At 45.5% G+C, this 22,295-nt stretch overlaps 1 protein-coding gene across 2 annotated transcripts in view; it reads right to left on the reverse strand.

Moving 5' to 3' along the window:
* The window catches only part of KIAA1549L (KIAA1549 like), a 288,283-nt gene that overhangs the window by 124,397 nt on the left and 141,591 nt on the right, over positions 1-22,295 (reverse strand). For both annotated transcript variants that reach the window (XM_090032777.1, XM_090032776.1), the window contains exon 2: positions 1,448-5,293. In XM_090032777.1, the coding sequence (XP_089888903.1) occupies positions 1,448-5,293 (3,846 nt within the window). The remainder of the gene's footprint in view (positions 1-1,447; positions 5,294-22,295) is intronic.

The following is a 22,295-nucleotide window of genomic DNA, read 5'->3' on the forward strand; positions in this document are numbered from 1 at the left end:
TTATTTCCTTCTAATTTTATCACAGTCATCTATCTGAACCAAGTTCAGTGACAATCAAGTAAGAAACCCTTTGTTATGCAGCGGTTGCATAGGAGCTCAGCCCAAGCCCAGAGCTCTCCAGTGTTCAGAGTGGAGACTTCTGTTGCTGTGGGGAGCAAGGGATAAAACTGCAGCACTTTCTAAAATCACTGAGTCTTTTTCAGTGAATTACACTACGGCCAGGTAATCTGAAAGTCGATTAATGGAACCTTCCAACATGACTGAAATGACCTTGCCTCACAGGGCTTATAGTACAAGAAAGTCCATGTGGACGAATATGCACTGCATTTTCATAAACAGAGACCTAATTACCCTTTCTCTGTATCAGGATTAAAGCAAACCAAAATGGCCTTTAATTCCCATGATTACTTTCATTGAGGAAGTGTTCAAGGATGTTGGGATTAATTTTATCAACCTAAGGAAAAGACTGAAGCATTTTTCAAATAATTTACAGAAAGACTCAGTATGCTTAGCTGCATCCTAGATATCCCAGACTAGACGTGCCTTATTCTTATCACATGCTTTGTCTTCCTGCAGACACAGCTGTTGTAAATGTGTCATCTCTGGTGATATTTAGCAGCACAGACACCTCACTAACACTAGTGTCTGTCCAAGGATTTTACTCTCCCCAATCTCCCCCTCATCTTACGCAGGTATGCATTTGTAAAGCCTTTATTTTACCCCTTCCCTTTCCTTTTCTACATCTTAAAATAAGGTACCTGATGTAGTGCTACCCTTTGCTATTAATGTGAACAATTATACTGTCAGGGAATGATTTCTGAAGAGCCATTCAGTTTAGTGTTCTTAAGAGAGATTTTTCCTTAACATTAAGCCAGACTTAGAGCCATGACAAATGGTACTACTATTAGAGATGTAGTGTGCTCATAAATAACAACAAGAACATCATTTGAAGATTAATTATATTAAATGTTAAGCACTATTTTGAAATATATCTTTATACAGGAGAGCAATGTACCATGCCAGAACAGGTCAAAAGCCTCATTAGTACAATAACTTGCCTTACCCAATGACCTTAGACCTTTTGCTGCAGCAGAGGGGGAAAAACTACCATTATGTACAATGGTAACTTACAGGACAATAAAGTAAATCTTCCAGAGTCTTGCAATGGCCTGCAAAACCATGGAGCATGGGACTGGAGGACCTCATTTTATCATGTAAAAGTATTAACGAAAATCTACATTTGTCCACATTTACTTGCTGATGATTCTCTAGTTGGCTTGCTGGTGGACTCATCGCTACAGTACCTAATCACCAAATTGGTGACTCACACCCTTAAGTTAATTAGTAAATTAACAAATATTTAAACACTGTTTCCACTTATTGTGAACTGTACATCATACAAAAACAATATGTTACTGGTCAAACCAAACTCATCTGATAGCCTTACCTGTTTTAACCATAAGGTTCCTAGACTGGTGGCATTCCAAGGCAGGAACTGCAGTCGTGTTAACGAAAGCTGCGCTTGAAGTTGCAGGAGCAGCAGAAGTGCTTTCCACTGGAGTAGGAGGAAGCCTAGTTGTTTTCGCTGATGCTGTAATAGATGTCAAAGCTGCTGTAATTGTCAGCGGGTAGGGAGTTGATGTTTTGGTGATTTCTGAGCTTGTGATTTTCATGGTGTCAGGTACTGTTGTTTCTATCTGTCTTGGTGCATGTGTTGTGGATGCTAGTGTGGAACCTGTGACTCTGCTAACTTTAGAGGTTAGAAATATAGTAGCAGTGCGTGGGGGTGACATAGATGTGTTTCTTGGTGCAAATGGAAAGCCTGTGTGTGTTGCTACTGAGTTTAGAATCGATGTCATTTTTGTGGCAGTGTTATTTTTTGCAAGTGTTGATATCAGTGTGCTTAATGCCATCACAGATGGCAGGGGTGTGTTTTCAGTGCCTAGAGAAAACAAGGATGAAGTTGGCACTGGTGAAGTTGGAGCTGATTCTCCTGTAAATGGTTTTGCTTCTGAAGTTCCTACTGTAGGTATTGCACCAGGAGACACTGAAGATAACACTGAAATGACAGAATGGGTAAAGTTGGTTGTTGACAAAAAAGCAGAAGTTAGTGGTGTTGGTGATTCATGAACAGAAGTTATGATGATTGACTGCAAAGCATTGGTGGTAGGTGTTTGCAATGGGGTGCCCTCAGTAACTTCATTCGGTACAGGAACCGTAACTAGATTGTTACTTGTACCATTTGTATGCCATGCCTCTGTACTAAATATAGTTGGCTTTTGGACAATAGTCGTCAACTGGCTAGTTGGTTCTGAAACAGAGCTATTTGTAAAGTCCCTCTGATTTCCAGGAGTCATGTATTCTTCTGTAATAGGACTAGATATCAATGCTGAGCTTGAGGATGATTTTACTACTAGAGAGGGAGAAACTGTTGGCTGTGTATCACTGATAACTATTTCATTATCAGCTGAAACAGTCCAGTTGCCAGTGAATTGAGAAGCCAGTCCAAGTTCAGATGGTGTTGAATATAAAGTATTTGTTGAAGAGACTTTTTCAGCATTAACTGTATCAGAACTCAGCATGCTAGAAACAGTGCTCGTATCATTAGCTGCAAAATCTTTAGCTGCTGGCACAAACACATGCACCGATGTTTCAGATTTTGAGGTGAAATTAACATCCCTGCTGGTAAACAATTTAGTGACATTTTGAGGTGTGTCAATATGCTTTTCTGACTGAGCTGCAGGTACTACTGTAGTGGGGGAAGGGGATGAATATTGAACAGTAGACATTTCCAAAGCAGATGAATACAGGTTAAAGTTTGTGAAATTTTTAGTCTTAATTCCAATAACAGGTGAAACTGAAGAATTATGATTCAATGTTGCAGAGGTATAGATTGCTGAAGTCAGAGAGAGGGTTGTTTGTTTGCTCCTAATATTATTTATTTGCTGTTGTAGATACGAGATTGCTGAATCTATGCCACGATAATCAGTTTCTAATGAAGAAGTGCTTGGAATAACTTCTGTTATTGTCATTTTGGCTGTTTCTTTTGTTGAAGAACCACTAGACATCAAGGCTGTAAGGGACCGTTTAGTAGCTAAAGCTGAGGCTTTTGGAGATTTTGTAGTATCTAAACTGTTTTCTGGGACAGCAATTGAAATAGAGACGGTTGAGGTTTTGCTGAGTGTAGTTTCTGTCACTGGAACATATGGCGACAACTTATAGAGTTCTGAGGACACAATAGGAGTAAATGGATTTGAATAACTTGCATTTGAAAACTGACTACTGGTAACTTCAGATTTATTTAAGGGTGGTAGATGTAAATACCCTGTACGTGGAGTGACAATGGTAGATGCTTCCACATTGCTTTCTTCATTATCTATTAAATCTGCCAGACTTTGTCCATTAGGACTTGAAACCTGTGAAGTTTTAGAATTATGAAGAGCAGATGCATTTATGATAGTGTGTATAAATTTTGAAAAGCCTGCAGTGGAAGTGGCCAATGATGTAACAGGTGTAACAGGACTCATGCTTTCCGTTCGCAAAATTCTTTCAAGCGTTGTTGTCCCTGCGGTGTGTTCGCTGGCAGGCGATGCTGAAGGAGGTCTGGAGTATTGAGAATCATATGGCAGGACATGGTTAGCTTCCATGTTGGTGTATATTTTGGCTACAGTATCTCTTGTAAAAGATCGATAGGCTGCTGCTCTCACTGAAGAACCATCAGAAAGTTGTGGTGGTTCAAACTCAGTTGGTAGCATGGCATTAGCTTCAGGAGCTGCCTGAGTTACCGCCTTTGAAAAAACCTGATTGGCTGACACTGTTGAATGAGGTAATGAAATATTTACTAGTGAAAACATCAATGTGTCCTCATAATTCGTAGCATTGTTAATAAGTGCTGTAATATTAGAGGTCCGATTTGCCTCAGTTATTAAGGAAGTCGTTGCATCTGTTGAATAGGGGAGTGTGGCATTTTTAACAAGAAAATCTGATTCATTTGCTGGTGCTGGAACTACTGCATTGCTAGTGTTTAGTGCATCTGTAAAAAATGTTTTTGGCATTGTGAAGGAAGACTTATTTTCTGTTGAATGAGAGACTCCCAATGGACTCACAGAAGCTGGTGATAGAAATACTGGCTTGAGAGAACCTAGCATGTCATTAGTCAATGCTGAGGAAGACTGATGACTTGTCACTTTCAGTAATGTGTGTAGAAGATCCATAGTATTGTGGAATAAAGTATTATTCATGTACATTTCTGATTTATTCTTAAAGGCTTCTGGTGACACAGATGGACTGATATAATTCTCTTTGTCAGTCACCACTGCTTTGAATGGCTGAGTGGAAAGACTTTCTCCAGAAGACGACGCACCATCTCTTGAATGAGACAAGGACATTATTTCAATAGGAAGCCACGATGCACTTTGGGAAGCTACTGGTTGGGAGGATGGATATAACATTACTGACAGAGGAGCAGAAGTGTGTGAAGATAAGAAGGCAGTACTTTCTAAGGGTGACTCTCTTGCCAGTGTCTTTGTCGAATGCACCATCGTTGATCCAAAGATATTAAGAGATGTTGTACCTGTAAGCAGTCTGGGCCCTTTTCTTGATAATGTGTGATTCACTGTGCTGGGATTTACAGCAGTGCCCACACTTAGTGAGTTGCCCCTGCTTGCACTAACGTGAGAACTACTTGAATCTTTGTTGATGGAACTTTCAGTGTCTGTGGATAAAGGCACTTTGGTGGCTAGCGCAGTAGACTTAGCAAAGATAATGGTATGAGGTGACTGTATTGCCAATGAAGAAAATGATGGTGATGGAACAGTTGGAGGAATGTCTGATCCTGGTGTGCTTTCTTTTGAAATGGAGGGTGTATCTAATGATATTAGCTGAGATGGCACAGCAGTACTTGAATGTGTCACTGATGGTGTTGTGGACAATGTGGCAAACATACTGAGTTGAGGCAAACCTGATACAGCAGCTTTTTCATCTGCATCTTGAGATGGTGGTCTAAATGGTGATTCAGCTGAAACTTCAGCAGGTTCCTGCGATGCACTATTACCACTGCCCTGGTAAAGAGCTGGCGAAAAATTGGTTTGATCCATAATTCTGGTACGTGTGCCAGTGAGGGTTGTTTTTATCATCTGAAGCAAGTTTGCATTCTCCAGGGTCTGTCCCATCGAAATGTCAGCCACTGAGGAGGACTTAATATCCATGGAAGGCCATGTTGGTGATAATCTAGATCTCCAGTTGTCAAAAGACTTTGTAGAGGGGGCAACATTTATTTGCTGTTGTTTGGTACCTGTAAAACAATAATTTAAATGAATGTTTTAAAGAAAAAAAAAATTGAAAGAGTAACCTTGGTGCACTACACCAGTGAGCATGAATAAGAAATACATAATCCTAGGCAAAGCTAGAGTGAATCACTTCTTCATGTTCAAAGGACACCATAAATCAGAGAAAGTATAATATATTAATGTAAAAAGTATAGTGTAAGATAACATAAACCTCTCAAGCTGTTTCACTGTACTGAAAATTATAAGACAGGCCATGTTTTATAGACAGTGATAATGAAAAATAATTACTGATATTGCTCATAAACCAAGATGACTTAACCTTCCAGAAAGTATCTCGTTGTGCTTGAGACTACCCAAAGTTTTTATCAGTCGTATTTTGTCAAAACAGTACATGTGAAGTTTGGGTTTAGAAGCACTGTGTAAAGGAAATGGATTCTGACAACCAAGCATCACTGATTTGGCACGCTCTGTGAAATGGGAATAGAATCAGTACTGGCTGGCTTCCTCTATGAAGCATCTGTAGGTATTTGTCTTGCCAGTTCTGATAATATGCGTAATTATACTCAGAGAAGCAAGACAATATAACAGGGATGAAAAAGAAAGGAAGGGGTAGTATTAAAACAAATGAGGAAATCAAACTTTAGCTAGCATACATACAGATGTACAACACATCATCACTAGCACCAATTTATTTAGCATTCACCCCCATAATTCTAGGCTTTGTCGTCTTAAAATGATGACAGCTAGTTTTTAAAAAAATCATAGCTTAGACAACCTTTCATTCCTTTTTAATTTAAAGATTATGTGTCAGTCAAGACTAATTTTAAAAGGGGTTTGTTTTTTCCAATGAAATACATCAGCTAAAGCTTAGCAGTGCCATTTGCCATTATTGCATGAGCCAAATGGTGCCCCAGCATACATACCTATGTAGAGGTATAAGAGGGAGTACACCCCTCCTCCCTAACAAGGAGTGAGCAAGGACACTACAAATGTAACATTGAAGGAAGTTTCACAGATGTGGCAAGGTGGGGCGGGGAGGTTGCACTGGTGCACTTGCACCCCCTTTCATTCCTGCTTCACCCAAAATGTAAAACCAGTGGCAGCAGCATTTCTAGTTAGACAGGGTGTTGACAGATGTGGAAGAAAGAAAAAAAAAAAAAACATGCTCTACCGGAAACAGCAGAGGGTTACTTCAATCTGGCTCCACAGCTTGTGTATAGATCAGGGGCTTCAGCAGGGTTTCTTGGCACTTTTAGCTAAAGGTAATTCAATCAGCTATTAGATAAAAGCACCAAAAAAGCCCCTCTAAAGTACCCCATCTCTACAAACATTTGGAAAGCCAGGTGCAACTAACATGCTGCCTCTTCTGGGAGTGTGCTGGGCTTGGCATGGGAGCATGCCAAATTTAGAGTAAAGGGCCATTTCGCATTTTTTCTCCACATCTGCATGAGGGAGTCAACTGATTTCATGGCTCATTATAATCTACCTGATCCTTTCTAGGCTCTTGATTCCAGAACCATTAACCACCCTCTCTTCTTTTTAATGGTCTTGATGTTTCACAAATCAATATATCCTTTGTCTTGCAATTCTGCTGTCTGTTCACTGCTCCTGATAAAGAAGCTCCTATATCACATCCCTGCAGATTGTTTTTAATTTATTCCAATGAAGTTATATTTGTTTTGCTTCATTCTTAAGCCAACACACCCCTAGGCCCCTAACATATTAGTAAAGCTTCCAGTTTATTTTTAACTGGAGAAAAACGTGTTGTTTCTATGTGTGATGGTGCACCTCACCATGTGCACCCCTTTTCAAAATTCTAGTTCCCCATGCTCAGGCCAGGCGGGGCCGTCATGGAGCCTCAGCCAGCTGCGAAGGAACCTTCCTTGCCAGGCCAAGCCAGCTTCCCTCACCTCCAGCAGCTACTCCCCTTCCCACTCCTGCCCCTGCTGCACCACTCCAAGTGGGGAGGGGGGGGGAAGCTGCAGCACGGCAGGAGCAGGGACAATAACCGAGGCCCCTAAGAAAAAGCATTGGCAAAAGATGCTTGCACAATAGACAATTTCCATTTGCTGAATACCTAAGTTTACTGTAAGCCAATACCAAACGACATGAGCCTGATCCTACATTCCCATAATTAGCATCTGAATTAACAGTACCACCAGACAGGGATTTCATTTGTACAGGAGTTTTATCACATCAAGAAGATACAAAATTAGTTGCAATCATTACAGTCACAGAACCAGGAGCCAAAGTGAACGGCTACATATCATTAACATATGTGCACAGCAGCAAATATTTGGAATTACATACATTCACATAGTAATAAATATCTGCATCTCCCGCTTCTAGAATTACACACAATAACCCCGCTACCTGGAACAGCACTCTGAATGCATTATCAAATGAAGGAAAGCAGCTGAAGGATGAGATGTGAATTTTCAGGATTAACTTCCAGAAAAAAAATGGAAATAATTCTAGTAATTCCTAGACTAAGCAGGATTATTCAGCTAATAACATCACTCAATACCAAGAAGAAATACAGGACATAACTCTGTGCCTCAAATCTGACTCAGGTTTCCTGCATTAGCCAGTAAGGGCCCTGGGCCTCGCACCTATGATTGAATGATTTACAGGATTAAGTCTGAAGAAAGCCAGGCCAATGGGAAGGCACTAGAAGGAAGGGGAAGCTAGGCAGGCAAAGGGGCCTTGGCATAGTTTGAGTCTTTACCAGTTAGCTAAGGGGTGCCCTGAGTGATCACCATGCCTGACAAGCAAGATATTGGCTGACAATGAAGAGAACGGAAATGTGGGTTGGCAGCAAGCTGTGTGAAAAAGTTTGTATCATAACAAGAACAGTGCAGTGCTTGGGTCTCGGCACTGTTTCTGATGTGTATTTCAGGGCCTTTGGCAGATCACTGGGTACATCTGGCTCAGGCTGTTGGAATGCCATATCAGGGGCTGGCAACTTTTGCTGGCAGGTGTCTGGAATAATCCAGCTGTGATTGGAAACAGGTGGGCATTAGAACCCAGCTGCTGCCACTGCTCCTCCCCGCTGCTTAGCTGTGGCTAACACAAGTGTGGCAAAAGTCCTCCTCAGCCAAAGCCCGGGTGGCCTGACTGCCATGCAATACAAGGGAACACCCCTCTGCCACAGCCCCAGATGGCCAACTCCAGCACAGCACAGGGGAAGTCCTGCACCGTCAAATGCTGCTGAAGCTACAGCTCCACAGGCTGAAACCAAAGACTCCATGGCCCACAGGTTGCCATCCCCTGTTCTAAATACTCAAGATGCAGAAATGCACCAAGTGGACATATTTTGCTTCAGCTCATTTTTAGCAGCTTTTTTTTTTTTTTTTTTTAATATAGACTAGTATAAATGATTCCAGTTTTACAAGTCTGTAACATTTAGACAACTGTGTTCTTGTCATGGATGTTGCCAGCCAAGACAACTGTAGTGGCTGCTGAAGGCAAGGAACATGCGTTCTTTAACAGTACATGCTGGTACAACACAAGCTGCCAGATGAGCTTAGAAATCTATTTAGGAGACCAAAAATTTATGTCCAGTTCAGCAAATTACTTAAGTATGAACATCACTTTAAAACACATGGAAAAGTCCGATTGCTCACCATATAATCTTAACATGTACCTTACTGAATGAGAATGAACTAAATGCATACTTCAAATAAAGCATGTATTTGAAAGATTTGCTGACTAAGCACCTTAATCCAGGGGTAGCCAATTTACAGTACATGTGCTCCAAGTGGTACAGGAAGCCTCTGTGTGTGGCCTGCAGCAGATTGGGAGGCTTCAGGGCAGCACAGTGGCAGACAGAGCAGAAAGTGGAAAGCAGAGGAGCACAGGGCAGGGGGGAAGCAGCAGATTATGCCTGGGAAGGGGATTAAAGTGGCACTCAGGGGCTAGGGACAGACATTCATAGATTTCATAGACATTAGGGCTGGAAGGCACCTCGGAAGATCATCGAGTCCAGCCCCCTGTCCAAAGGGCAGGAAGTCAGCTGGGGTCATGGCATCCCAGCAAGATAAATATCCAATTTGCTCTTGAAGGTGTTCAATGTAGATGCTTGAACCACCTCTGATGGCAGGCTGTTCCAGACCTTGGGGGCTTGGACAGTAAAGAAATTCTTCCTTATGTCCAGCCTGAAATGGTCTCGCAGTAGTTTATGACTGTTCGACCTCATCATCCCTTGGGGTGCTCTGGTGAACAAACGTTTCCCCCAGATCCTGGTGGTCACCCCTGATAAATTTATAGGTGGCCATCAGATCACCCCTGAGCCTGTGCTTTTCCAGGCTAAAGAGACCCATGGCTCTCAGCCTGTTGTTGTAAGGTCTGTTTTCCTGACCTCTGATCATGCACATGGCTCTTCTTTGGACTCTCAAAAAACAGCCTGAGCCTGAATTGATTCAATCTTTGCAGATTAACCTAATCTGGCTAGGCTAAACTAGTTTGTAACCGCTAAAACATCCCCTATGGACAGAAGAAATGCAGGCACATGCCTGCAGTGGCTCAGGCTAGAAGCTGGGGAGTGCTAGAGCAGCCCTCCCTTCCCTTCTACAGTACTGAGCTGTCGGGGGGCATGGCCAGGTCCTGCCAGGATGCTCGGATTAGGGAGGGGTTCCCCCCATCCCTGATCAGCCCAGCAGGGAGTTTATAACATAGTGTTTATCACCCCTAACTCAGTTTATCTGCCCATTAAGAAAACAAAAGCCTCTCTCCATTAGTTTGAGCTCTTCTTAAACAACTTTTTCCAAGGAAGGAACAGAGGGACATTACCAGCTACCTATTGGTTACCTACAAAAAGCCCTAAGCAACACTGTCCTGTCTGCCTTTTTCCCCTCTCCCACAGCATGAACCATAGCCAGCATGTAGTATGCTAGCTAACGCTGAGAGGTTTCTGTGTAAGGCAGAGGGGAGAGGGGGATCCCTTCTAGAGGAGGGAGTTAGCAGGGTGGGGGGGGCGGGGAGCAGGGGGAAGCCAGGCAGATACTGCTGTACCTGCAGTCTCTGCCAGAGCTACAGCCAGCAGCCCTGATGGGGTGGAGCAGAGAGCAAAGCCCTGCCCAGGGTTGCAAAGCACCTGGGATGCTGCAGTATTCTGAGTTAACTCAAACCAGAAAAAGGGTCTGGGACAGACATTGCATAAACCGATTTGACCCAAATCAGTTAAGTCTGATACTACATTCAACCAGGTTTATCTCAAACCAGTTTCAGCCATTTTCAAACCAGTTTATGAGCGCTGAACCTCTGTTGTTACAGGTTTAAACCAATTTCTGATCACTTAAACCGCTTTATGTGTAATGTCTGTCCCTAGCCAGGGAGGGCACAGGGCTTAATTCGTGGCATGTCTGCCAAAAAGGTTGGCCCCTACTGCCTTAATCTGTGGTATGAATTTGCTTGAAATAACTCAAAAATCATCTTTGCCCAGTCATTTATAAATTGTACTATTTGTCAGTTAGTCAACATATTATTTCAAAACACAGAACCAAAACTTTCTGAATGGCTTATATTATACCAGACTCACCTAGTATGTTGTTAAATATGATTCTTAAATGGAAATGAAGTGACACAGTTTTCCTTTTCTCTAAAGGCTTTGCTTTCTACAACATCAGATTATGTCAACATCAAACCATGTACAGTCTATAACATTTTCTCTCTCTCCTGTTTCTTCATGCCTGAAGGTTATCACTCATCAGTACCATATGATAAACATTGTAGACTCAAAAGAGTGTTCAATTGATGTTACTACAGTTTGATAAAGACTAGAGCAGACTTTGGCATAATCCAGAAAACAAATACCACTCAATGTTCTTATCCTTTGTTGCTGCTTCTATGCAACTCTCAGATACCATAATTGTAATCATTTAGCACATGCTTTTAAAACATGTTTTTTCTGCACGCTTCGGCAACTTTTCTTTTATATCCTTTGTGAACTAAAGCCCTTGGGCAGCCACTCTCATTTCCTTGAATGGTGGTGCAGAGAAACAATAGTTAGGTTCAAAATGCTGACATGCTACAGTAAGGAATTATTTTCCATCTGGCTTTAAGTATCTTTCTAGTAGTGCCATCATTTGCATAACTAGCAACGTTTTATTAGTGAGAAGCTTGGCTATTCAGAAAGTGAAAAAAATCTTTCCAATGTATGAATTTAATTTTAGGTACCTTTCGGTCCTATACCTTTTTGATCAAATACTGGGCAAAGAGAGACTCCAACTATACAAAGAGACAAAGCAGATAGGACACACCAAAATGTGAGAGAGGGAAACAGAAACAGAGATAAGGAAGGACAAACAAAGAAGGAAAGATCTACAGATAAAAGAAATACATGCCAGGATCTTTCATAAAGACCGCTACAGTACCTGCTTTCAATTGCCTGGCAATACTTTTGGCAGTAACTAAAGACAAGATAAGACAAAATCTTGACTTTACCTGTAACCCAAATATATCTGTATCTGGCTCTTGGAAAACCTGGAATGCTTGCTATGGCTGAAGACATAAAAGCAGCATAATATTATTACTATATTTCTATCCATGAGAGAGGCATGGAAGATTTGTGGGTAACGAGACAGAGCTACAGAAGGCTAAAACAACATACAGGAGAAGTTTGAACCTACTGCTCAGTCAGCACACAAATTTACAGCAGAGCTGCAGGAAAGGATGATAATCTTAGTTGAAATCTTCTAAATGTACTAGAGATAGGAGAGGAAGGAGCCACTCTCAAAGACACTACTGGAGACCGAATAGGAAATACATGCTAAGATTCTGGCAGTAGGGACAGAGATGATGGAAAGAGTTTTGAAGATGCTCTAAAGAAGGGGTCAGCAAACATACAGCCCTCAGGTCAGATCCAACCTGTGAAGCCACTAGATCTGGTCTATAAAGCCACTAGATCTGGTCTGCAGAGTTAGAAGGCTTTGCCTCTACCCACACCCATAGTGAGACTGGGCAATGAGGAGCTACTCCCATATTGCCACTGGTTGTCCCCATCCCCTACTCCTTAACTGCAGCACAGGAACAGCTTCCAGCCAGCAGGGAACTGAGCAGGGAATGGGCAGTTGCAGCCAGGGGAGAGCTAGGGTAGGGCAGCAGCAGTGCAAATGCAGCTTTCCACTGCCTGGGAGCTGTGCCCAGGCTGCAGATGGGGAGCAAGGGGCTGAGGAGAAGTGACAGCAGTAGTATGGGCACTTTTCTCAGCTGCCTGGCCCTGCCACAGCTCCCCTCTGGCTGGAAGCTGTACTCACATCTAAGCCAAGGTGCAGAAGGCTGGGAAAAGCAGTATCGGCACTGTTACAGTTCCCAGATGCCTGGCTTAGCATAAGCACAGGCAGTGCCCCGCTCCTTGCTACTGAACCACTACCAAAGCCACCCAGCCCATACTGTACTAGAGCAGGGTTGTTCCAGCTCTAAACAAAGAAGCAGTAGGACATGGTAAGGCATGAAGAAAAGGAGAAAAAGGTATGAAAACCAACACCAGGAATAAAAAATAAAGCTTTTAGAGAGGGGTAGAAAAAAAAAGAGAGTTTGAAAGTGGAGTTCATTTGCAGTGTGTTGCATTTGAGGTGACTGATAAGATATCCAGGCAAACGCATGAGAGGCAGAAGGAGAACTGGCATGAAACAAAGAGTGAAAGCTCTGAAAGGAGAGAAGGAGTTTAGAGATAATGCAGCTGAACCAATGGGAGTGCCTGCTCCCTTCCATGCAGTGAATCCAGAGAAAAAGTGGAAAAAGTCACAGACAAATTCATAAGGCAGATAAAGCTGTGTGGGGAACAAAACAGAGCTATGGGAAGAAATGCTTAAAGAGCAGCTGAAAAAGTGAAGCTAAGAGAAGGAATAAAATCTCAGAACCTAGGGAACACAATCTGATTAGGAGCAGTGTCTAGGCAAAGTAGAGAAATAATTAATATTAAGGGCAGAATGTATTTAGTAACAGGATGAGAGAAGGCACAGTGGGAATCAGCATATTAAAATGCAAATAAATAGCAGCTTGATGCATTGAAGAGTGATCAAGTTGCTAACAAGATAGAAAAAGCACCCATCTGTAGCATTGAAACATTCTGTTTTCTGTTAACCTGCGGTCCCTTACCACGTATGCAGGGAAGTAAGGACCCAAAACCACATCAGAAATAGGCAAGAGGCAGTCTGAGAGTATGTGTGCCTACGTGCATTAGCATTACATTGTAATGGTAGCGACCGACAGTAGTACTAGTACATCCCAATATGTTACTGTCACAGGGCAGGGCGCAGGGGCGGCTGTGCTCCCTCTAGCACCCCACTACCGTCCCAAGTAGGGCGACTCAGCACCTTCTGTCTCGCCTGCCACGTCTTTGTTCTTAAATGGTTCTCTATGGGAGGCTGCCTAATTGTCCTCTTGGACACGGTGCCCAAGTGTCTCCCGTCCCCTGTCCTGGGTGTACCGTCTTGGTGCGCCCCAGCCTTATGGGCCACGCGTGCTTCCAACCTCCCCTTTAGCACGCCCCAAGCCTCGCAGCTGTACCGGACGTTCTTGTGTTGTGTACTCCCCCCTCCGGGCTTCTGTTCCCCTCTCACCCTTCCTGGGCCTCTCTCCTATAAACTCCCTCTCGAAGTTTTTCCCAATACAAGCACCCATCTCCCAGGGCCTCTCCGATATATGTGCCCCTCTCTGGGCCAGTCAACCGTACACACAGCCCTGCCCGGGCTTCTGCCCGCGCGCTCAGCCCTGTACGGCTTCTAACCATGCGTTCAGCCCTATCCGGGCTCCTAGTCACGCATTCATCTCCATCGGGTCCCTATCTGCACATCCGCCCCTCTCCAGGCTTACCCTTGCGCACCTGCCTCTCTCCGGGACTTCTACTGCACGCCTGCACTTCTCCGGGACTTTGTGCCTGTAGTAGACCAATCGCTCACTCTGGAGCCTCTTGTCCTGATCTGCCCTCTCTGGGGCCTGTGCCGCGCTTCTCGCGCTCCCCTTGCCCGCTCTGGGGCCTGTGCCGCGCTTCTCGCGCTCCCCTCACCCGCTCTGGGGCTTCCCAAGTTTGGGCTCAGGCGGCCTTAGCCCTGTCTGGCCCCCAGACCCGCCTTCCCGGGCCTAGCTCGCGCGCCTCCCGCACTCAGGTGACCCATGGCCATGCCTGGCCCCCCTAACCCTTTTCTAGGTTGTACGCCCTACTGGGCAAACACTACCCTCATGGGCTGGGGTCTCAACACCCCCCCACCGCGCCTCACTCGCAGTGCCAACTCCAGCACCAATCGCTGTGCCCTCCAAGGGCACTCAGGAATGCCCCCACTCCACTGGGGAGCTCCTAATGAGGCCTCCTCACCCCCTAAAGCCTCACCAGGTCCTCCGGTCAGGGCCAACACCCCCAACACGCACCCCACCAGCGCAAACAGCTGTGCCCGCCTGGCACCACTTGCTGCGCCCTCTGGGCACCAGGAACCCCCGGATTACTGGGGAGCTCCCGTGAGGCCTGCTTGCACCCCTACAGCCTCACAGAAGCCTGGTCCTCCGGTATTCACACAAACAGCCCTACTGCAAAGCAAAGCTACCAGCCCACCGGCTCTAACTCAAAACAAGCCTACCGCCTATAACATAAGGGTCCAGGCCCAAACTGGCCCTCTTGCAAAGGCATCTCCACCAGGATTCTCTCTGCCCTCACCATGCTGCGTCCCCTTAGGTGCTCAGGCTGCACCACTCATCTCTGCTCTGCTGGGCTCTTCTGCAGAGTTCCTGCACCTCAGGCTGCCAGAAGGGAACTGCTGCTAGGCTTTGGCCTGGGCTGTTTATAAAGGCCTAGCCCTGCCCCTTTCTGGTAATGTGAACAGCCTGGTTGCTCTGGCAACCATGCGGTGAACCAAAGACTGCGGCACTGGTGTTATCGGGAAGGCTTTGGCTTCCATGACCACAGCCTGCTCTTTGGAGAGAGAGGCAGCGAGCTGCTGGGAAGAGATGGCCTCCACCTCTCTCCCCTGGGGAGGAGGCTCTTCTCAGCCAGGCTGGCTGACCTGCTCCACCGGGCTTTAAACTAAGCCCGCTGGGGGATGGGGGGACTACTGCCCCTGCTGGCCCGCTGAACGGCCCTTGCAAAGCCAGCGGACCAAGGCACTTAAAGGGGCACTTAAGGGAGCCCACCCCTGCCCCAGCCCTGGTACAATCTGTGGGCAAGGCAAGAGCCCCCAAGGGCACACTTGCCTGCCTGTACACTAATGCCAGGAGCCTGGGCAACAAGCAGGACAAGCTCGTCCTCCTGCTCAGTGCAAAGAAATATGATGTCATTGGGATAACGGAGACCTGGTGGGACTCCACCCATGACTGGACCACGGGGATAGAGGGCTATACCCTGTACAGGAGGGATCGTGTTGACAAAAGGGGCGGGGGTGTAGCTCTCTATGTGAAGGAAAGCTAGAGACCCTCTGGGTAAAAATTCGTGGGGAATTCGGCACAGGGGACACAACGGTGGGAGTCTAATACAGACCTCCCACTCAAAGTCCCAAGCTTGACCAGGAGTTCGCCCAGGAACTGACTGAGGCCGCTTGCTCCAGGACCTTGGTTGTCATGGGTGACTTCAATTACCTGGACATCTCGTGGGAAGATCACTCAGCTAAATCTGAGCAGGCGCAAAGCTTTCTCTCGTGCGTGGATGACCTCTACCTGACTCAAGAAGTCTATGGGCTAACGAGAGGCAAAGCGCTGCTTGACCTGGTACTGGCTACGGGGGACAACCTAATCGGCGACCTAGTGATTGATGGGAAGTTGGGTGATAGCGACCACGAGCTGATCACCTTCACCATCCGCTGTAAAGCTGGCAAGTCAGTCAGCAACACAGAAGTCCTTGACTTCAGAAAAGCTGACTTTGACAAGCTCAAGAGGCTAGTCAGTCAGGCCCTCAGGGACCATGACCCCAGGGAGTTGGGAGTTCAAGAAGAGTGGTTGCTTCTCAAGGAAGCGATCCTCAGTGCACAAGCTAAATCTATTCCAACATGGAGGAAAGGCAGCAAGAAGGCACAGCAGCCCTCCTGGCTCTCCAGAGACCTAGTGGACCTACTGTGGCTAAAAAGGAAAGTCTACAAAGGATGGAGGATGGGATTCACCTCCAAGGAGGATTACTCTGCGCTGGTCCGGTCCTGCAGGGAGCAAACCAGGAAAGCCAAGGCTGCAACTGAACTCCAACTAGCTTCAGGCATCAAGGACAACAAAAAGTCCTTTTTCAGATATGTGGGGAGCCGGAGGAAAAGCAAGGGCAATGTTGGACCCCTGCTAAACCAGATGGGGCAACTGACAACTGACGCCCAGGAAAAAGCCAACCTATTAAATAGGTACTTTGCGTCAGTCTTTCATCAGTCACACAGGATGCCCATGCCTGCTATGGGACAGGGAAATCTGGGTGAGGGGGATCCCCTACCCTCCATCAATGCTGACCTCGTGAAGGAACACCTTGAGAAGCTGGATACCTTCAAGTCAGCTGGCCCTGACAACCTGCACCCCAGGGTACTCAAGGAAATAGCTAGCGTCATAGCCCAGCCCCTGGCACGGATCTTTGAAAACTCCTGGCGCTCTGGTGTAGTGCCCAAAGACTGGAAGAAGGCCAATGTGGTGCCGATCTTCAAGAAAGGGAGGAGAGTGGATCCGGCTAACTACAGGCCCATTAGCCTGACTTCTATCCTGGGGAAGATCTTAGAAAAGTTTATAAAGGAGGCCATCCTTGAGGGACTGGCCCAGGCTAACATTCTAAGGGACAGCCAGTATGGGTTTGTTGTGGGTAGGTCTTGTTTGACCAATCTCATTTCCTTCTATGACCAGGTGACCTATCACCTGGACAAGGGAGAAGAGATGGATGTCATATATCTTGACTTCAAAAAAGCTTTTGATCTGGTATCCCATGATCACCTCTTGGCCAAACTGGCCGGTTGTGGCTTTGGCTCCACCACGATCCGCTGGCTGGGAAACTGGCTTCGTGGTCGGACCCAGAGGGTTGTGATTGATGGCAGTCACTCATCGTGGTGCCCTGTGACCAGTGGGGTCCCTCAAGGGTCTGTCCTGGGACCCATACTGTTCAACATCTTCATTAACGATGTGGACATTGGAGTCAGGAGTGGACTGGCCAAGTTCGCCGATGACACCAAACTTTGGGGCAAAGCATCCACGCCAGAAGATAGGCAGGTGATCCAGGCTGACCTGGACAAGCTCAGCAAATGGGCAGACGAGAACCTCATGGTGTTTAACACCAAAAAATGCAAGGTTCTCCACCTTGGGAGGAAAAACCTGCAGCACCCTTATAGGCTCAGCAGTGCTACATTGGTTAGCACTACTGAAGAAAAAGACTTGGGGGTCATCATTGACCACAAGATGAACATGAGCCTGCAATGCGATGCTGCGGCTAGTAAAGCGACCAAAATGCTGGCGTGCATCCATAGATGCTTCTCAAGCAAATCCCGGGACGTCATTCTCCCCTTGTACTCGGCCTTGGTGAGGCCACAGCTGGAGTACTGCGTCCAGTTTTGGGCTCCACAATTCAAAAAGGATGTGGAGAAGCTTGAGAGAGTCCAGAGCAGAGCCACGCGCATGATCAGAGGTCAGGAAAACAGATCTTACGATGACAGGCTGAGAGCCATGGGACTCTTTAGCCTGGAAAAGCGCAGGCTCAGGGGTGATCTGATGGCCACCTACAAGTTTATCAGGGGTGACCACCAGGATCTGGGGGAACATCTGTTCACCAGAGCGCCCCAAGGGATGACGAGGTCGAACGGTCACAAACTCCTGCAAGACCGTTTCAGGCTGGACATAAGGACGAATTTCTTTACTGTCCGAGCCCCCAAGGTCTGGAACAGTCTGCCAGCGGAGGTGGTTCAAGCGCCTACATTGAACACCTTCAAGAGTAAATTGGATGCTTATCTTGCTGGGATCCTATGACCCCAGCTGACTTCCTGCCCTTTGGGCAGGGGGCTGGACTCGATGATCTCCCAAGGTCCCTTCCAGCCCTAATGTCTATGAAACCTGTGCTGCCTTAGGGAACTTCAGCAGCCCTGATCCCTACTGTTAGTAGCAGGCACCCTAGTGCCCTGCTACAGTTACCATTTCTAAAACTGCAAATTAGCATTGGTAATTGGTACAATGCCTACACATGACAGAATGTGGCCTTTACATCCAGGAACTAAAGTATTTGGCAAAAAAAGTAAATTAAACCAAATACAAAATTAAAAACTAGGTACTCAGGTGTATCACATACCACACAACTGTTTGTATTTTTCATTAGTACTATATCACGTATAAGATGGCCTTTTCTTCTATCATACTTCAGACTATTGACTACCTTCTTCTCAGCACTACACTCATTTAACAAATGTATTAAAATAACCAACATCAATTAAAATGTTTTTATTTTCAATTATAGGAAACCTTTTAAATTCACTAAGGCAGCGGTTACAGATTTTTTTCATCAACACCAATCCAGGGTAGATCCAGAGGGAGTGCATTGGTGTGGCTGAGTGGTGCCTTGAGCAGTGGCATAACAAGCAGGGTTCATGCCCTGGGCAAACCCTGCAAGAGAGCAGGCAGGAGGAAGGCATGCGCCGGTTTCAAGATCAGAAGATGGCGGGCAGGGTTCCAAAAGTGCAAGTGGAGCGGGGAGGCGGGAGTTTTACCCAGTCTCTGGCAGGGGCTACTGACTCTGCTGCTGTCATGGTATGTTCTGCCTGCTGTGGCTCTTGCTCTTAGAGCAGCAGCAGTGTCCATGCATCAGCTGCTGCTGCAAGAGCAACACTGTGGGGCTGTTCTCTTCAGACTCTGCAGGGATTGGGGATCATTTTGGTGCCTCTCCTAAGTCAGTGCCCAGGGTTGGAGCCCCTCTTGCCCACCCCTAGTTACACTACAGGCGTTTAATCTAACGAGGGGTGTTTTGTGTCTAAAAAGCTTGTGAACCTCTGACATACACAAACACACACAGAACTCATTTGTGAGCCTTTCTGTGCACCGTCAGGAGGTAGGAAAGTATGAAAGTATAAAGAGTATTTATTGCTAGGTCCCAATCCAGACTATTACATAAATCCCATATGAAAAGAGAGTAACCGTGACTAGGTAACCAGTCCTCCTTCTGTACAAGTGGGTGGAAAAACGAGTGGGCAGGGGTACCCATTCACCAGTGGCTGGATTTTCAGAGCTTCTGCGGGGCGGGGCAAGTAACCTGTGTCAGTGACACTAATGATGAAATGACATCTTCCATGGACCAAAAAGGAAGGCTCAGAGACAGTCTAGGTCCTGCCCTGTTTTAAAGCAATGCAGCTGTCCATGGCTCCTTATATGGGCTGAGTTGTAAGATAACAGTCCAACCCCAAAGCACACAATTGCATCTTTTCAATGAAAAAAGCACACTACCTGTAAAAATATTTGTCTGTGTGTCATTACCCTAAAACGTTGCATTTCTATGCCCTGATCATATTAGACTACCACACATGCAAACTGCATCCCTGTAAAGCTGAGATTTCAAAATTTGACCCTCATTTCTTTCTGACATCAAAAGCCATCAGGATAAAAGAAAACTAGCCGAGGTGCATATGCTGCTTGCAAGTAACTCGGGCAGAAAGTCTACCCTGCCCAAGGCCACCAGTTCCACCAATCAAAGTTTTTTTCCTAGATCAGTAGTTTTCAAACTTTTTTTCATTTAGAGATCTCTAAAAAATTTCAAATGTAGGTGCAGACCCCTCTGAATTGGAAATGTAGGTATTCATACACCTTTGATTGATCATAGTCATCTTTCACAGACCCCTTAGCCATAGCCTGCGGACCCCCAGGGGTCTGTGAACCACAGGTTGTGACTCAGCAAGACAGGTCTTTATGCAGGACAAGCTCTTCAAAGGAAGTACGTTCTCTTTCCCACTAGACTATGAAGGAACTGAAATATGAGACTCAATAACTTTCCAAGAAAACTAAGCATAGTTTAGATGAACTGAGGCATAGACAGCTTCATGCTTGGCATGGACTAAATCCTTCACAGGGAGGACTACGTACCATTTTTATTGATCATCAATGATGGTAAGGAAATTGCCAGGGGCTCTGGTCAGAGCATCTTCCCAGTGACTTAAAGCAGGGGTCAGGATGGCTCCGGCAATCAGATCCAACCTGCAGAACCATCGGATGCAGCTCAGGTTGGGTCGGATTGGGTGGGTGATTGAACAACAGGCTTCAGTGGTAGGAACTCTCCCTATGTGGCTGCAGGGAGAAGCAGCAGCCATAGGATCTGTCCTCTGGTACCACGGAGAACAGAAGAAGTGGCTGGGTCCAATCACCCACCCACTCCTGACCCAACCTGCATCATTACAGTCTGCAACTAGCCTGAAACGTTGTCAAAAACTAACAGAAAGCAGAGAAAAATTTACCACTCTGGAAAAAAGCTGGAGAACAGAGGCTTTATGCTAGGGCACTGGCACCTGTCACAGCCATTATTAGTTTTCCAATGTGTTACTTTCCCACTAATTTCTGTAGTGCAGCTCTACAGCTCCAGGATGACCTTGTACAGGTTTCTTTAAGACATGGTAAAAAAAAATGAGATCCCCAGCACTTCCAAAAAATTCCCATCACTTCCAGAGCTCAGTGCTGCAGCAAGCCTCATAAGCTGAAATTCTGAGGAGACTGCATTTGTCCTTCCAAAAATGAATTCCACTTTCAATAAGGCAGTAAACAATCTGGCTGCAAAAAACCATATCCATAAGATAGTTAGAAAACTCATTACCGTGAGAAATGCAACAGCATACCAGGTGCAGACAGCTCCAATTAATCAAGTTGTCTACCACAGGAAACAGCTTCACTGATCAGAACTTCTCAGATGCTACAGCAGAGGCACAGAAATATTTCCTCTGCCTCCTGCAGATCTGTGCATAAGTTCTTGATGATATTTAAGACTCAGCTGATCCAGTTCAGCAATGGACTTCTACCACAAGTATTCTGACTATCTTACTTCACACTGTGATAGTCACAGGTCATCTGGATAAATCAGTCCCATATGAGAGTGAAGCTAAGAAAAAAAGACGTTTAGGAACTGCTATATCAATGGCCAGGTCAACTGTTTATCCCTCCAGCAAGAGTGCCCAGATAGTATAGAACTGCTCCCATTACCTATCTGCCATCAGGAATTTTAACCCACCTTCTTCATCTTCAATCTCTGGCAAAATGAATCCCCTTTTTCAAATGTACTTAATGTAATCAATAATAATTTCTAAGCAGCACTGAAACTATGAATACAAATTACATTGATGTTAACCACGATAAAGGTTCAAATGTAATAACGTAACAGTACTGCCTTAATAGCAACTATAGATTATCTATAAAGTACAATGGACTTTGTAACATTAAACTAAGTAGAAAAGCTTAGAGTCATTACACTGTCAATTGGGATTTACCGTATTTACTCAAATACAAAATGAGGTCCTCCCCACATTGCCACAGGGGATATAACAAAATCTCACTAAATACATTGTATATCATTAAACTGCTGCCAAAAACAGCATGTGCTCAGCAATGAAAACCAATTATGAAGTTGATTAAATGCAGCCAATGCTGAGCATGATTATAAAACACATGGCTCACATTGTGTAAACATGTTGATGGGAACCTATCACAAGAACAGGTTAGTGCAGTCTGCTAATTAGCACATGGATCCTTTGTGGGCAGGTATCTGGAGTACACACAAACTGAGCAGTGCTGACCCAGGGCATCACCATGGCTTGAAATGCTGTTGATTCTGGTGGGGCCCAGACCAATGAACTATGTGATAAATCATGAGCCTTTGGATGAATGTCACGAATAGTTTGTACAGTAAAAGCTCTGTTATCCGGCATCTCCCAGAAATGGAGGATGCTGGATAACAAAATATGCCAGTTCATTGAGCAGCCCCAGTTGCCGCTTCTCCTGCCACGTCTGGGGCATCCGCCCCTCCCGCAGCATTGCTGTCCCTCCTGCCGCATCACCACCCATCCCATGGCCCCTGCGGGCCCCGTGGAGCAGGGAAGTAGGCCCCACATG

The sequence above is a fragment of the Crocodylus siamensis genome, chromosome 2, assembly GCF_052110815.1.
Source record: "Crocodylus siamensis isolate JL-2025a chromosome 2, ASM5211081v1, whole genome shotgun sequence".
NCBI lineage: Eukaryota > Metazoa > Chordata > Crocodylia > Crocodylidae > Crocodylus > Crocodylus siamensis.